The sequence below is a fragment of the Lepus europaeus genome, chromosome 16 (genome assembly GCF_033115175.1).
Source record: "Lepus europaeus isolate LE1 chromosome 16, mLepTim1.pri, whole genome shotgun sequence".
NCBI lineage: Eukaryota > Metazoa > Chordata > Mammalia > Lagomorpha > Leporidae > Lepus > Lepus europaeus.
In genome coordinates this window covers 70,211,162-70,227,427 of record NC_084842.1, presented here as the reverse complement: position 1 = coordinate 70,227,427, position 16,266 = coordinate 70,211,162, and the positions used below count along the sequence as shown (strand labels likewise).

The following is a 16,266-nucleotide window of genomic DNA, read 5'->3' as shown; positions in this document are numbered from 1 at the left end:
CAGGTTTATGGTATTTTAACTTTCAATATAATTTAATACTATCTTGGAATGTGATTAAAATATATGCATAACTTCAGATAGTTTTTGAATTTTGTGGTGGTATTTGAGAGCATCACTATGAATTTCATAAATATAAGCATCCTCTAAAGAAACTAACAAATTTTGTTGGATTTATTTTTAAAGGTATTAATTAATCTTCGCAACCCAAATTATGAAAATGGTGATCCTCTTAGTTTCAGGACTCATTTGGGTTTAATCCAGGTTCCTCTGAAAGTGAAAAACATCCCTGAATTGGTAAGCATAAACTTTAAAAATAACATATTTTAGAAGATAACCATTAGAAAAGTGTTTTATTGCAGTGTGTATCTAAACCACTAGTGTAAACTGATTTAAACAAATTGTGAGTTTTTTAAAATTGTTTGTAAGAAAGTACATTTTACTTATTTCATCCAACTTTTATGGAACTCACAACGTGGTGAGACACTGGGAGAGACAGGGAAGGTCAGGACGAGCTGGAGACTTTCCGCTCTGGAGCCCGTCTGTGACATTTGGTGAGGAAGCAGTTTTAAAATGAAGAACTCGGAGATTTCCTGATGGTGGACTTGAGGTATTATCAAGCCTTTTGTTTGTCACCCCCAAAACAAGAAGGAGCATAGAAATGCAAATATTGTATTTGGTGAAATCAAGAAACAAGTTACAACTCTGGGCTCTCACGCATTAAGACAGAAAGTTTAAAGGATTTAACCAGTGGGGGAAGAGGGTCAAACCTGCGTACAGTCAGAAGACAGGAACTTGAATGAGAAGTATACCAGTCATCAGTTTATTATCCTACACTTCCAAATCCAAATTTTTGGTACTCAAAAAAAAAAAAAAATCAGTAAAAGGGTTGAAAACAAAAGAAGATAAGGCAAAAAGCCTAAGAAATGAAAAACAGGGAGAGGGAGATTTTTCAGACTGGAAGATCAATCCAGGGAGACACATCTTACCAGAAAGAGTTCCAGAAGGGATGCCTGCAGGAAAAATATCAGAAACATGGATGATGTCACAGGCTTGACTACGTGTCAGATTAACTGAGAAGGGTAGCAGAAGAGAGAAATGATTAGAGAAATCTGCATAAGTGAAAAAACTTTTAAATATGAACAGTGTGGAAAAAATAAGAAATGAAACATATTTAAACATGTGACATGGCTCACCAGTGAATAATACTTAGTCATAGTGATGCAAAGTCTTAATATGGATTTGATCAAGAATTGATATATAGTTATATCTGAATGATGGGAGGAGAGAACGAGAATGTGTGTGAGTCAAAATCCTCAATTACCTTATAAAATCAATAGATAATGTCAGTATACACTTGTTACTTGGAAATAAAAAGGTGAATACCAGAAAAAAAAAAAAGCTGGAAGTGATTGTCCCAGGTAGTGGGTCAATCATGATTGTGTGTGTGAGTGTGTGTTAGGGAGGAGTACACAACTGCTATTTTGTTGTCAGTTCAAGTCTCTTAAAGCTCACTTGACTCCTTAAACTATTTGCTGCATATAGAGACAGTGTCACACAGTGATAAGGTCATGACAACCTGAAGTGGACCAACCTGGGTTGAAATTCAGGCTCTGCCTCTTACTGGCTGTGTGAACCTCAGCAAGTTATTTGTCTTCTTTGAACCTTAGTTTCCCCAGAGATTGAAGTGATAGATCTGTGAACCATGGAACACCAAGGATTATCAGCAAGACCGGAAGCTGAGAGAAAGCACAGCACAGATCCTCTCCTAGAGCCTTCAAGGAGAGCATGCCTTACTAACACCTGATTTTGGACTTCTAGCCTCCAGAGTTATGAGAATAAATTTCTATTGTTAACACCAGTTTGTGGTACTTTATTATGACAGCCCTAGGGAACTAATATATTATATAAAGCAAAAATAGATGGTACTCGGAATAGTAGGCTGTATTTATTAACCATTACTTCTGTAACTTTGGTAAAAATTAATTTTTAAAAAGTTATTTTTAAAAATATTAGGGGGCCGGCGCCATGGTGCACTAGGTTAATCCTCCACCTGCGGTGCCGGCATCCCATGTGGGCACCAGTTCTAGTGCTGGTTGCTCCTCTTCCAGTCCAGCTCTCTGCTCTGCCTGGGAGGGCAGTGGAGGATGGCCCAAGTGCTTGGGCCCCTGCACCCGCATAGGAGATCAGGAGGAGGATCCTGGCTCCTGGCTTTGGATCAGTGCAGCTCTGGCCATTGCGGCCATTTGGGAGGTGAGCCAACGGAAGGAAGACCTTTCTCTCTGTCTCTCTCTCCCTCTCAATGTCTGTAACTCTACCTGTCAAATAAAAAAATCTTTAAAAAAAAATGTTAGAAGTCCTAATAGTAGAGGTTAGGGTTTATCAAGAAAGTGCTATGGCTTTTCAGAAGGGGAAATGGCAGATTCTCTTTCTGGAAGTGGTGGGAAATCTACTCAGAAGTACTTCCATTTGAACTGGTTCTCAAAGGAGTTTACTAGGGAAAGAATCAGGAAAAGGTACTTTAGGAAAAGACCCCCTGTGTGCCTGAGTGGGACTAGTCTTCTGCTGTCTGTAGGGACCTTAAGCTGATGAGAAAGCATTCTTAGTTATTGGAGAACCTAAAGCCTATTATTAATTTCTAAGCAATTATGACTCAGTGCCCTAGCAGACCGTTAGTCCTTCTCTTCTGCCTCTCCTGTATTCAAGTGGCCTAGTGCTATGATTCTAACTTGGATGGCTTATCTGTGACCCTGCCATGTCTAAGTACTCAACTTGGTAAGGGCTCAGTGAGTCCTGTGATCCTATAATGGAATAACACTTAGACCTAGTCACAGTGTTAGGAAGATTCATCCACATTAAGTGGAAATTCCTTAAAACTGTGATTTATTAACTGCCAAATGAAATTCCATCTATGTCCTGTTTGCTAATTCAGTCATGTGGTTCAAAAAATACCTAACCCCTCTGCTATGCCAGGCCTCTGGATGAATACAGGGTGTGCAAATATGGATGAGTCTTTGTCTTCCCACTGCAAGCTAGTGGGAAGATGAACAGTAAAAAGGCAATTTCACTGTGATGTGGTTAGGTGCTTCAGTAGAAGTTGGTATGGGATAATACTTATATATGTGCATAGAGAGTTGCTTACATCAGCCTGGAATATCAAGGAAGGCTTGAGAAGACATGAAACCTGAGACGAGTTTTGAAGGAGATCAGAGATTTGAGCCCACATCTGCTCATGTTGAGTAAGAAATATTTTGCATACAAAGCCTAATATTGAAGTGTTTTTCAGGCCTGAGTCCTTTAGTATGAAGACTATGGTTATTTTAAAAATGGAATACAAATTAACAAGCTAGTGACGTCAATGAAGTAACAGTGTCTTAAAATGCATGGAAGACAGTGATTGAAAATAGAAGAATAACAAATTTTCAGCTCACTAGTCATTAAAATGTGGGAACGTAGGTTGCAGTACTTTTTAAAGCTATAGACAAAATCAAGTTTATTTAAGAATGGAAATAAAATGGCCGTTATTTAAAATCAATACAAAATGAAATGTATGTATATGCATGTTAAGCTGAGTAACTGTTTTGTGAGAGACATTAATACATCACAGACTTAAATAACAAGATAATTAGGAAGGATTAAAACTAATTCTATTTTTTAAGTGGAGAAGGAAGTATGGTTTTAGCAATTAGAATAGTAGCTAAACAATGAGGCATATATTAATAGAAATATTTAATTACTTAGGGAATGAAAATAATGTGTATAGTATTTTTAAAAATACCGAACATTACTTTCCTTAGACATTCCTAGATAAGTAGAGGAAGTAGGGAGCATGAGTCCAATCTATTCTTATTTTAACTGAGCAGTTGCCAGTCTAGTTTTACATAAAAATAAATTTGTTTTGCATATTTGTTTAGTTAATTAAACCTTAAGCAAGTACAATACCAAAGAAAGCACAGAAATATGATTGTTTTACTAATTTTAGACAATTATTTTTAAAGATTATAATTGTGACAAGTGCTACTTATACTGTGTGTGTGTGTGTGTGTTTTAGGAACGGTTTGAATGCTTCTAGTTCTCTACTCAAAAGCGCAATTATCATTCTTTATTAATTAACTTGTTGACTAATAAAAATCAACAACTATTTTTGGGAAGCTTTCTAAAAAATATGAGCCATACTCATATTGGGCAAAACTAAAATTCATTTTTATATTGTAATTTTTATTTAAGCTGATGTGTAGGTGAATCTGATCTTTTACTAATGTGCAGTAAAGTCTGAGATGTATGTTAATGCTACATTTGTTATTTTTCAGAAAGAATGCTTTGTAGAACTTGGCTTAAATACAGGACAACTGGGTATAGATGATTCTACACAAGTGCCTCCTGGTTAGTATTCTCCTGTTTTTACAGCATATAATTAATTAATCTTACAGAATAAGATCTCTTGAAGGACCCAAAGCTGGCGGGGTCCTGGGTAGCACCCTGGGGACCCAGAAATTCAGACTCCGGACACCGGCGATGCAAGCACAAGAGGCGGTTTATTTACGTTTTGCACAAAACGGACCCCTCCCTCCTGAGAGAGTGAGGTACTGGACGAGGGTTACAGGCAGTATTTAAAGGCAAAAACCACAAAATTATCTTAAGCAATACAAAGGGGAATGGGGTTTTTGTTTACAGTAATTTCACTTATCTTAGTATATAGCAGTTTTACTTATCTCAGTAGACATCAGTTTTACTTATCTTAACCATTGCACAAGGGGGGTGGTTTCCAAACTGCTATTCCCTGTTATCTGCTAAGTTTCAGTTTCCCAGAAACTGACCTTTCTTGAAACTTTCTAACTGACCTTTCTTGAAACTTCCTTGTTTTTCAGCAGGTTAGGTTCTGGTAAATTTTCAGAAGTCCTTCACTCTTATATAGTTCTGTTCATGGCTAGTGATAGCCTTATATAAGAAAAGGAACAGAAATACTAAGACAACCCTGGATTATATGTGTATTTTTCCCTTTTGAAATAATCTTTAAGAATTGTTTATGGAGTTGGCATTGTGACAGTGGTTTAAGCTGCTGCCTGTGACACCAGCATCCCCTGTGGGCTCTGGTTCATGTCCCAGCTGCACCACTTACGTATGATTCAGCACCCTCCAATGTGCCTGGGAAGGCAGCAGAAGATGGCCCAAGTGTTTGGGCCCCTATACTCATGTGAGACTTGGAGGAAGCTTCTGGCTCCTGGCTCCTGGCTCCTGGCTTCAGCACAGCCCCAGACCATTGTGGCCATTTGGGGAGCGAACCAACAGATGGAAGATTTCTTCCTATCTCTTTCATCCCTCTCTCTTTGTAACTCTGTCTTTCAAGTAAATATTTTTTTTAATTGTTTAAAATTATTCTAAACCTTATAGTAGCTATACTTTAAAACACTAGATTTATTTCTTAAACTGGAGTGTTGATTTTCCTTCTTTGATTTACACATAATGCAATAAATGTTCATTGAGAGCCTACTGAGGGCCAGAGACTGGTGAATAGATTCGTGGATGTAAGACATAATCTCTGCTCTTCGTGGTAAGTGACGTAGATTCAGTGTGGCAGTTGCTGTAACTAGATGCGAAGGGGCAGCTGGATCAGAGCAAAGAGCACCTCCACCTGTCTGGAGGAGCCTGATATTCTGTTAGTCATCAGTTACTTTTGCTGTCTCTGCTTGTCGATGTAGGTTTGCTAAAAGCTGGGTTAAATTCATGTTCATTTAATAAGATTGTTTTCAGCGGTGTAGTATTGTGTTTTTGCCTGACTTGAGAATTGCTTGGCAACAAAATTACTTGGAAAGAAGAATTGGATATTATATCTTACCCAGGGTTCACTGGTATTTTTATTTTTTTTAGCCTTTGTCTATGACTTTGGTTAAGTTGGGAATTAATGCTAAATGTTTGAAAATGCTGCTACTGCTTGTGTTTTACAAGTTTTATATTTAGGATTAAGTCCAACTGTGACTTAAAGGAACTGTGTTCTTACTCATCTTAAAAACCCCTATTACTTTGTCTTATCATTGCTTCCATTCAATTATTGTTAAATTTGCAGTACATTCTTCTCATACTAATTAATCAAGTAGAAAATTAATCAAGGAGAAAAGTCTTTACTATTATATTGCAGAATTCTTATTAACAAATAATACTAATAAAAACACTAGATATATCACTTGTTCCTACAAACTCCTGAATATGCATTTATTTTATTTTTTTATTTTTTTTTCTAATTTTTTAACTTTTATTTAATGAATACAAATTTCCAGTGTACAGCTTATGGACTACAATGGCTTCCCCCTCCCACAACTTCCCTCCCACCCACAACCCTCCCCTCTCCCGCCCCCTCTCCCCTTCCATTCACATCAAGATTCATTTTCAATTCTCCTCATATACAGAAGATCAATTTAGTATAAAGATTGCAACAGCTTGCACCCACATAGAAACACAAAGTGAAACATACTGTTTGAGTACTAGCTATAGCATTAAATCACAATGTACAGCACATTAAGGACAGAGATCCCACGTGAGGAGCAAGTGAACAGTGGCTCCTGTTGTTGACCCAACAAATTGACACTCTAGTTTATGGCGCCAGTAACCACCCTAGGCTCTCGTCATGAGTTGCCAAGGCTATGGAAGCCTTCCAAGTTTGCCGACTCTGCTCATATTTAGACAAGGTCATAAAAGACAGAGTGAGGATAGTAACCAATGATCCTAAGAGTGGCATTTACCAGGTTTGAACAATTATACAGCATTAAGTGGGGAAGAGGACCATCAGTACACACAGGTTGGGAGTAGAGCCATTGGTGGTAGAGTAGAGGTTATGATTACAAAGGAATGAGGCCCAAGTGCACTAGACAGGGTCTAGAACAAAGGACAGAGTCATTATTAGAGGAGCTAAGAAAGGTGCTGTCTAAGCTACAATTAAGTTTTCTGATTGAGAGGCAAATAGAACCTGATAGAAGGGGCTTGATAATAATCTGGTGGGCTTTAGGCCTTGTAAGTTAAGAGGCTCAGACCTATCTATCTCTTCACATGGGGTACATCCTAAGGGAGGTGTGAACCTACTAGGGGAAGGCACTCTGTTGACTTTCATGACTGGGCTGGGCTGGGAGGAGAGCTGGTCAGGTAAAGGCAGGTGGCATCTCTAGCAAGAAATTTACAGTTCTGCCTGCAATGTTGCTGACCCTACTTGACCATCCCCTCAGCTGCAGTGGTCACTTTGGAAGTTGGGCTGAGTGAAGGGCTTTTCAGCTTAGAGCCAATAAGATCTGTGGCTCTGACCTGGACATCCTTCGACTCCAGGGCAGGTCCATTTCCAGTGATCCAACTCTTGGCAGAGCTGCCAGGGCTCTTCACAAGCTGACTTCTGCTGAAGCCCAGGCTTACCACATTGAAAGCCACTGCAGTGGACTGGCCTGTTGGGTCTCCTTGAGGGCAGATCACTGTACAGACCAGCCATTAATAGGCCTGCCACCCATTGCTTCTGATGCCTAGCTTTCTTTTCCTCCTGGTTTGTGTTAAAGCAGACCAGAGGATGCAAGTCAAGGGAGTGCCCGTGTCCCATGTCTAATCTTCGGTGGCCTGAACTACAAGTCTATAGTCACAGGCATGTTCTGTAGTAGTTTTTCTAAGGTAGACAATGCCCATGAGGAAAATTATATTCTCACTTTAAAACTTTCTTTCCCTTTGGTCTGAAAGGGAGGTTTTTTCTACTTACTGTATACTTCGCTGATGGCGAAGTGAATCTAGCTATGAGATTATTATTTAAGTTGTTATTTTGGCTATGCTATTACAGAAAAATGTTAGCCGTCTCTTTTATAAGGTCTAAAGATTAAATTGTGTGTCCTACAGATTCCTTCATAATAGAATTAGTTTCCTACCTAGAAGAGAATAGAGAAATGAAAGAACAAGTTGGGCTTAGAATAGAGAAATGAGGGAGCAAGTCCTAGATCGCTTGCTGACAATAGCAATATTACATGAATACTTAGCAAACCGTTTCAATCATTAGATAACAACTTAAGAAAACATTTACCAGAAGGTCCAATGCCTTCTATAAATTTTAAGAATCATGTATTTGAAAACATCTCTTAAATATCTAACATGGTGTAGTTTGTTTAACCAGTAAACTTAGGCACAACCATATAAAATATTTTTAGTTTCTTTCTACCAACAAGTTTAAAACATATGATACACAGATTCAGGTCATACAAATTAAAATGTATCTTTGATTGATTTTAGCAGCTTAAATTTATGGACAATCTTATCTATAAGCCATTTAAAATAAAACTCTTAATAAAATTTCCCCATGTGGACATACGATATGTACACACATATAACATAGCATGATAGACCAATATAGCAATTTTAATAATAGCTTTTAAAATCTTTAACTCTTTTTATAGATTGCCAATTGATTTGAATTACTTTTTGTTTTTAGATTACTTTAACACATTGCTTTAACAGAGCATCAGAGTTTAATTCTATGTCAAAGAGAAATTGAGCTTCCTGGGATCTTTTGCTGTGAGGTTTCCTTCCTTTACCTTCTTTCATATTGGTGACCATGTTTCTGCGTTTCTGTGTGTAACACATCTTTAAGCATCTTTTGCAGGGCAGGATGAGTGGCAACAAATTCTTTCAGTTTCTGTTTGCTATGAAAAGTCTTAATTTCACCTTCATTCACAAATGAGAGCTTTGCAGGATATAATATTCTGGGCTGGCAGTTTTTCTCTCTTAGTACCTGGGCTATGTCTCGCCATTCCCTTCTAGCTTGTAGGGTTTCTGATGAGAAGTCTGCTGTGAGTCTAATTGGAGATCCTCTGAGAGTAATCTGACGTTTCTCTCTTGCACCTTTTAGAATCTTTTATGTTTCACTGTGGTGAGTTTGATTACAACGTGTCGTGGTGAGGATCTCTTTTGGTCATGTTTATTAGGGGTTCTATAAGCTTCCTGTACTAAGATGCCTCTGTCTTTCTCCAAACCTGGGAAATTTTCTGCTAGTATCTCACTGAAAATGCCTTCTAATTCTTTCTCCCTCTCCATGCCTTCAGGAACTCCTAGAACCCAAATATTAGTTTTTTTAATAGTATCCTGTAGATTCCCGACAATATTTTTTAGATTTCTAATTTCTTCTTCTTTTCTTTGGTTTGCCTGTTTCCTTTCCTGTTCTCTGTCTTCTAAGTCCGATATTCTCTCTTCTGCTTCGCCCATTCTGTTTTTAAGGCTCTCTAATGTGTTTGTCATTTGATCTATTGAATTCTTCATTTCATTATGATTTCTCGTCACTATCACAGTTTCTTGTTCCAGTAGTTGTTTCATTTCATTTTGATTCCTCCTTAATATTTCACTTTCACGAGAGAGATTTTCTATCTTGTCCATGAAGGATTTCTGTAGTTCAAGAATTTGTTTTTGAGAACTTCTTAATGTTCTTATCAATTTTTTGAGATCCGCTTCTTGCATTTCTTCTATCTCATCATCTTCATAATCTTGGATTGGGGTGTCTTTTTCATTTGGGGGCATCATAGTGTCTTCCTTGTTCTTGTTTCCTCGGTTTTTGCGTTTGTTGTATGGCATGTTGGAGATATTTGGTTTCTTCACTGTGGTGTTTTTTCTTGTTACACTATGGCTCTATATTAAGTGGACTGTCTGCTTTTGGTGGAGCCTTAGAGGCTTGAGATGAGTGTGGACTGAGAGCTGTGTTTGGTTCCTCAGGGTTGAGGGTGTGTCAAAGATGACACTCCCAGGTTAGGCGTGGTAAATCTCTCTTTCTTTCTTTTTTTGATTCAAAAGGGAAGTAATTCCGCACAGCTGAACGTAATTGGAGGTAGTTAGCAGGCGAATGATATACCCACAGGAGCCAGAGATCAGAAGCTCTTTCCCAAGGACCACACAGGGAATCTCTGCTGCCCTAGGTGTGGGCTCCAATTCTCCTGCAGTGTCTCACTGGATTGCCAAGTTAGATGCTAATCTCCTGTTATTTCACCCCTCCCCCCAGAGTCAGGTTTTTCTGCTAGGCTCAGGGCCGGTGCAGACCTGAGGTCGCCCTGCTTATGACGTATGTCCAAAATGGCGCCTGCTCTTTGTCTTGCTCGCCTTTGAGGGGTGAGCGGAGAGAGAGAAACTCGTGTCCGTATCGGTCACTTTTTTTTTTTTTTTTCTCTCTCTCTTCTAGTTAGCCTGGTGAACTTTTCCCCACGGAGTTTCAAGCCTCGTTCCCTCTAGTCTCCTCTTTCCGCTTGCCCGCTGGTGTCTCGGGCTATTGAGGTTCGGCTCACCTCGCGTTCCAGCGCTGGTGTGTTGAGTCTGCCGCTGGTGTCCCGAACCTGGGCTCCCACGCTCTCCACGCAGGTCCACTGTGAATCACTAGTTCCGGAAGAGTTTCCTCTGCTGTTTCTTCCCCTACTCTTCCTTGACCCTGCAGTATCTCCACTTATATTAACCTGTGTGTCTTGCTGAACTATCAATGTGCTCCCTTCCTATTCCGCCATCTTGCCGTCTCCGCATTTATTTTATTTTTTAAATAACCTTATTTATTTGCAAGACATACATACATATATATACACACACACACACACACAGAGAGAGAGAGAGAGAGAGAGAGAGAGAGAGAGAGAGAGGGAGGGAGAAGGAGGGAGAAGGAGAGAGACAGAGAGGCAGAAACAGAGACTGCTCCCATCTGCTGGTTCACTCCCCAAATACCGACAATGGCTGGGGCTCCAACAGGGCAAGCCAGGAACTGAAATGCAATCCAGGTCTCTCACATGGGTACAGGGGTCCTACTGTTTGAGCCATCATTGCTGTATCCCAGGGTCTGTGAGTCAGAGGTCGGAGCCAGGAATTTAACTCTGGTACTCTGAAATGTGGGTGTTGTGCCCACCAGGTTAAATGTCTGCTCCTGCATTTATTTTAAATTTATGCACACATACAGACACACAGAGACTGAATCTTACTAGATATAAATTTTGCTAAACAGACATTTTCAACAGTTTGTTATTTCTGAATAAAAAGGTATTCAGTTGGCACCGAATTTCCAGAAGTGTATTCTGGGGACTATTCATAATTTGTCCTGTGAAAGAGGATCTTGTTGTCACATAAAGTTTGGGAAGGCCTGTGATGTATACTTTCGTTAGATGAATAATGTGTGTCACTATCTTAAAAGACTATGAAAATTCCTGGGTAAACCATTTTAGCCTGGCATCTCCCAAATTTGTTTAAACACAGAACTTTCTTTTCTCCAAGCAAGATCTGTTAATACTGATGCAACTGTTAATGGGATGGTCCTCAGAGCACTCTGAGAAACATGGAATAGAATATAGACTGGAGATTCTGGTTCTGCCTTCTTTGGGCTTCTTATTCTTGGCTAGAAAATATCATTTAGAAAGTACAATTATTATATTAAACATGATAGTTAAACTATGTAAAAAAGTATTCTTGGATATTGTTTATTTCATGCTGCTTTGTGAAATAAAACACTATCATCATCCAGCAGTATCATCCATTTTAATAAGAAAACAAAAATTTGCTGTCAAGGTTTGATCCTTGGTTACTAAGCCTGACAATCATAAGTAAGGTGAAACTTGTTACTTTATATGTAACCTCTGAAATAAATATGTTTTTGTCAGACTTTTTTTTTTCTTTGTAATTTGTTTAAATTTTACTAATAGAAAATGGCTGTATGGGGGCTGGTGCTATGGCGTAGCAGGTAAAGCTGCTGCCTGCAGTACTGGCATCCCACATGGGCACAGGTTCGAGTCCTGCCTCCTCTGCGTCCAATCCAGCTCTCTGCTATGGCCTGGGAAAGCATTAGAAGATGGCCCAAGACCTTGGGCCCCCGCACCCAAGTGGGAGACCTGGAAGGAGCTCCTGGCTCCTGGCTTCAGACTGGTGCAGCTCTGGCCATTGTGGTCATCTGGGGAGTGAACCAGTAGATGGAAGACCTCTCTCTATCTCTCTCTGCCTCTGCCTCTCTGTATCTCTGCCTTTCAAATAAATAAATAAAACTTTAAAAAAAATGATTGTATGTTAGCAGGAATCCCAGACAATTTTCTTGGTCACTGAATACTGATCAACTGATTACTTTGGGGGACATCAGAGGTAGAATACAATAAGCTAAAAAAGGGTACTTTGGTTCAGGTATTCTAGTTAATTAAAAAACTATGGATTAATTTTCCATCTAAAAATTATCTAATACTGAAAATGTACCAAACATACAGTAATCTTTCTTTAAGAAAATTCTTCTGCTTTTTGCTTATTGTTGTAATTTTATATATCAAACCATATTTTTAAAAATATTTCAGGTAATGGAAAACTGGCTGCTTCTATTATTCATTGTTGGGAGTAATGGTTGGTTCTGCATTTAGATGTCCTTGGAGTACTCAAATTCTGTCACTCTTCACCCTAGCAACCTCCATCCTCCCAAGAGTGCTATAGGCACAAGAAATATTAACAAATGGAAAACAGAAGTATAGTACCATTTTATATTTGGCTGGAATAAGGTTGGGTGTTACAGAAAAGACTTTCTAGAAAACGGTGTTAAATTATCTTAGCCTAAGAGACAAGCATTGTGCTGCAGTGTGCTAATCCGCCACCTGAAACGCTGGCATCCCATGTTGGAGCTCTGGTTTAAGTCTTATCTGCTCCATTTCCAATCCAGTTCCCTGCTAATGTGCCTAGGAAGGCAGAAAAGTGGTCCAAGTACTTGAGTCCCTTCACTTGGAGACTTGGATGGAGTTCCTGGTTCCTGGCCTCTGCTTTGCCCAACCCTGGCCATTGTAGTTGTTTGGAAAGTGAAACAGTGGATAGAAGATCTCTTTTTCCCTCTCTCTTTGTCTCTGTTTTTCTCTAACATTTTGCATTTCAAATAATGAAAATAAACCTTAAAAATAAAACTTAGCCCAAGATCGGTCTCCTTGTCCTTCTGTGTCCATATCTCACACTCTGAGGCCATTAAGCCACCCTTGATAAGAACTTTAAAGTACCTGGGCATGAGCCACCTTGTCAGGAAAGCATCAAGTTCCAAGTTGGCTGCCAAGTTGCCGGAGACCGAGGCTGTGTTTATGGAGAGAGCCATATGTATGTTCATGTCCTTTAACACACAGTTAATTCATTCGTTGGAAGGAGTTATCTACTGCTATATAATATGATAAATGCAATCAACAGCTCCTCCTTTCCCAGGAAGTTGGGAGGAGGAGGAAAGAAAGTTGAGCTACTGATTTTCTATGGAATGAACCAAAGATCTAAAGTCACAACTCCCTCCACTGCCATGACTTCATATTTCTTTGTTTTACTCTAATTTTAATACAACTTTATAAAGTATAAAATGCATGCTGGAAAGTACATACATCATTACAGATCAGTGAAGTTTTCCAAAGTGAATGCGCTTGTATAACCTCCATCCAGATGAAGAAACAGACTATTACAGCATCCCAGCAGCCTCTTGGCTCACTCTACAGCCCCACCGGTAACAACTAGTGACACTTCTAACATAGGTTGGTTTTGCCTGTTTTTGTACTTCATCATCACGGAACTATACAGTATATGCTTCTCTCTGTGTCTGACTTCTTTCACTTTATGTTGTTTTTTTTTGTTGTTTTTGTTTGTGTTTTTGTTTTGACAGGCAGAGTTAGACAGTGAGAGAGAGAGAGACAGAGAGAAAGGTCTTCCTTCTGTTGGTTTACTCCCCTAATGGCCGCCATGGCTGGTGCTGCACGCTGATCCGAAGTCAGGAGCCGGGTGCTTCCTCCCTGTCTCCCATGTGGGTGCAGGGACCCAAGCACTTGGGCCATCCTCCACTGCCCTCCCAGGCCACAGCAGAGGGCTGGACTGGAAGAGGAGCAACCGGGACTAGAACCTGGCACCCCAACCAGGACTAGAATCCAGGGTGCCGGCACCGCAGGCAGAGGATTAGCCAAGTGAGCCACGGCACCGGCCCACTTTATGTTGTTTTTAAGATCACTTGTGTTGTGTGGAATTATAAATCACTTATTCTCATTGCTGTATCGTAATCCTTTTTATGAATACAGCACTAATCATCTGGTCTGTTGTTGATGGTCTCTTGAGTTATTTCCACAATTTGGTCATTGTCAACAGTGCTTCTGTGAATATTTTTGTACATGTCTCTTGGTGCACATATGTATGCATTATAGTATGTACCTGGGAGTAAATTGCTGGTTTTTGTAGGATGTTCAGTGTTAGCTTGATATTGCCAGCTTTCCAAAGTGGTTGAACCAATTTATGCTCCTAGCAACTTTATGAGAAATTCGTTTGTTTGGTATCTTTTCACTTAGAATTGTCAATCTTTTTCATTTTAGGCATTGTGGTGATCGTGTATTTCATAATGGTTTTAATAGCATTTCTGGGATGACTAGTGTGGTTGAGCCATTTTCCTTTGTTTGTTGGCCCTTTAAGTTATCTTTTTTTGTCAGGTTCTTGGCCTATTTTTGTCTGACATTGTCTTCCTTTTTCTACCAAAAGTTCTTTATATATTCTGGATAAAAGTTCTTTGCTAGTTATATGTATTACAAATATTTTTCTTACACTCTGTGACTTACCTTTTTACTCTCTTAATGGTCTTTTTGATAAACAAGTCTCTGTTATTTTAATATTGTTTAGTATATGAGTCTTTTTCCATTGTGATTGATACTTTTGTAAAAAAGCAGCCCATCCCATATAATCTTTTAAAATGGCATTTGTATAGTGGAATTTTACCTATAACGTAAGGCTTTTAAGATAGACTTTAATTGTAGATTGGAGTGAAAGTAGAACTCTGTAAATGAACCATCAACAAGTTTTCTTTTTATTTGAAAAACTGAAGATGAGTGGAAAGAAACATTTTTTGTGTTTTGAGAAGATATTCTGTTTTAACAAAGGAAAAATTAAAGCATCAGTTTTTCCCTTCTGATTATATAACTTAGAAAAAACTTTCCAACATATGAGGTAAATGTAGTTTTCTGCAGAACCACACAGCTTTAAAAATAATTGAAAGTATCAGTATATGGCACACATTCGCCATAGAGGTGACGATGCTGCTCGGGATGCTCACAGTGAAGTGTCCGGGTTTAAGTCCTGGCTTTGTGTCTGGTTGTAGCTTCTTCCTAATGGAAACCTGGGAGGCAGCAAGTGATGATGGCTCAAGTACTTGTGTTCCTACCACACACAAGGAAGCCTTGAAAGGGTTCCAGGCTCCTGGATTTGACCTGGCCTACCTCTGGTTATCGCATGCATTTGAGGAGTGAACTAGCAAGTGGATGATCTCTTTCTGTCTCTATCTCTCTGCCTTGCAAATAAATTTTTAAAAAATTTTATAATTAAAAATCAGGACAGAAACATGTAGCTGTTCTTCTAAGTGTAATTAAGCGTATTTATATTTTATATTTAATAATTTTGTTTTCTTTTCATGTTTTTAGAACTTTTTGAAAATGAGCATGTGCGTATTGGTCAAAAAGGTAAGCTTTTAAATATACTTATATTAATTTCTGAAAAATGAGATCACCTTCAGTAAATATCTGCATCAAATATCGCCAATTGAAATTTAATCTCTGAAAAGCTAAAAACCAAAAGAGGCACAATATTTATCTATGCAGATAATTTAATGGAAAGCTTTATAGAGCAGGAAAATGCATCATTTTGGCTTTATAATAAATGTCAAATGAAGTACACAACTAGTTCAGTAAAATTAAAATGCAGACACACATTCCTCGGGGATGTTAGATAAACTCATTCAGCAGAGTTTTCTTTTAAATTCAGAAGGTAGGTTCTGTCTTTGATGCACTCACACATCTCATTAGAATTAATGGGACTGTGCTCCTGCATCAGCAGAACATGTAACCAACAGTTCCTGCTGATCGTTCCCAGCGGGAAGACTTTCTATCCCACGTGACTCTCAGTATTTAAGGAATAATATTTTCCTGTATTTTAAAGATCCTTTTCCTTATTTACATAAATCTTTTGTCTTTGAAATATGAAGTACAGGTAAATCTTTGTGTTAGAATGAACCTTATATGGCAATTATATTGTCTTGTACAAAACTTTCTAGGTCTGTTTTTCAAAATCATTTATTTAAAAGGTTTCATTGGTATGACTTGACAACTTCATTAAATGCAATTGCAAATTAAAGAATTTGTTTCATCAGTTTTTTATTTCATGTGATTCTTTTGTTTCTCTTGGCCATATCATTTTCATTTAGTATAAGACTATTTTCCCTTTCAAGATTTTAAGAAAAAATACTCTTAGACAAACATCAGCAATTAACTAGTATTTTTTTTT

The 16,266-nt window shown here is 38.6% G+C and overlaps 1 protein-coding gene across 3 annotated transcripts in view; it reads left to right on the top strand.

The window, feature by feature from the left end:
• Positions 1 to 16,266, top strand: part of TBC1D19 (TBC1 domain family member 19) — a 147,762-nt gene that overhangs the window by 34,433 nt on the left and 97,063 nt on the right. For all 3 annotated transcript variants that reach the window (XM_062212833.1, XM_062212834.1, XM_062212835.1), the window contains 3 exons: positions 184 to 294; positions 4,308 to 4,380; positions 15,408 to 15,446. In XM_062212833.1, the coding sequence (XP_062068817.1) occupies positions 184 to 294; positions 4,308 to 4,380; positions 15,408 to 15,446 (223 nt within the window). The remainder of the gene's footprint in view (positions 1 to 183; positions 295 to 4,307; positions 4,381 to 15,407; positions 15,447 to 16,266) is intronic.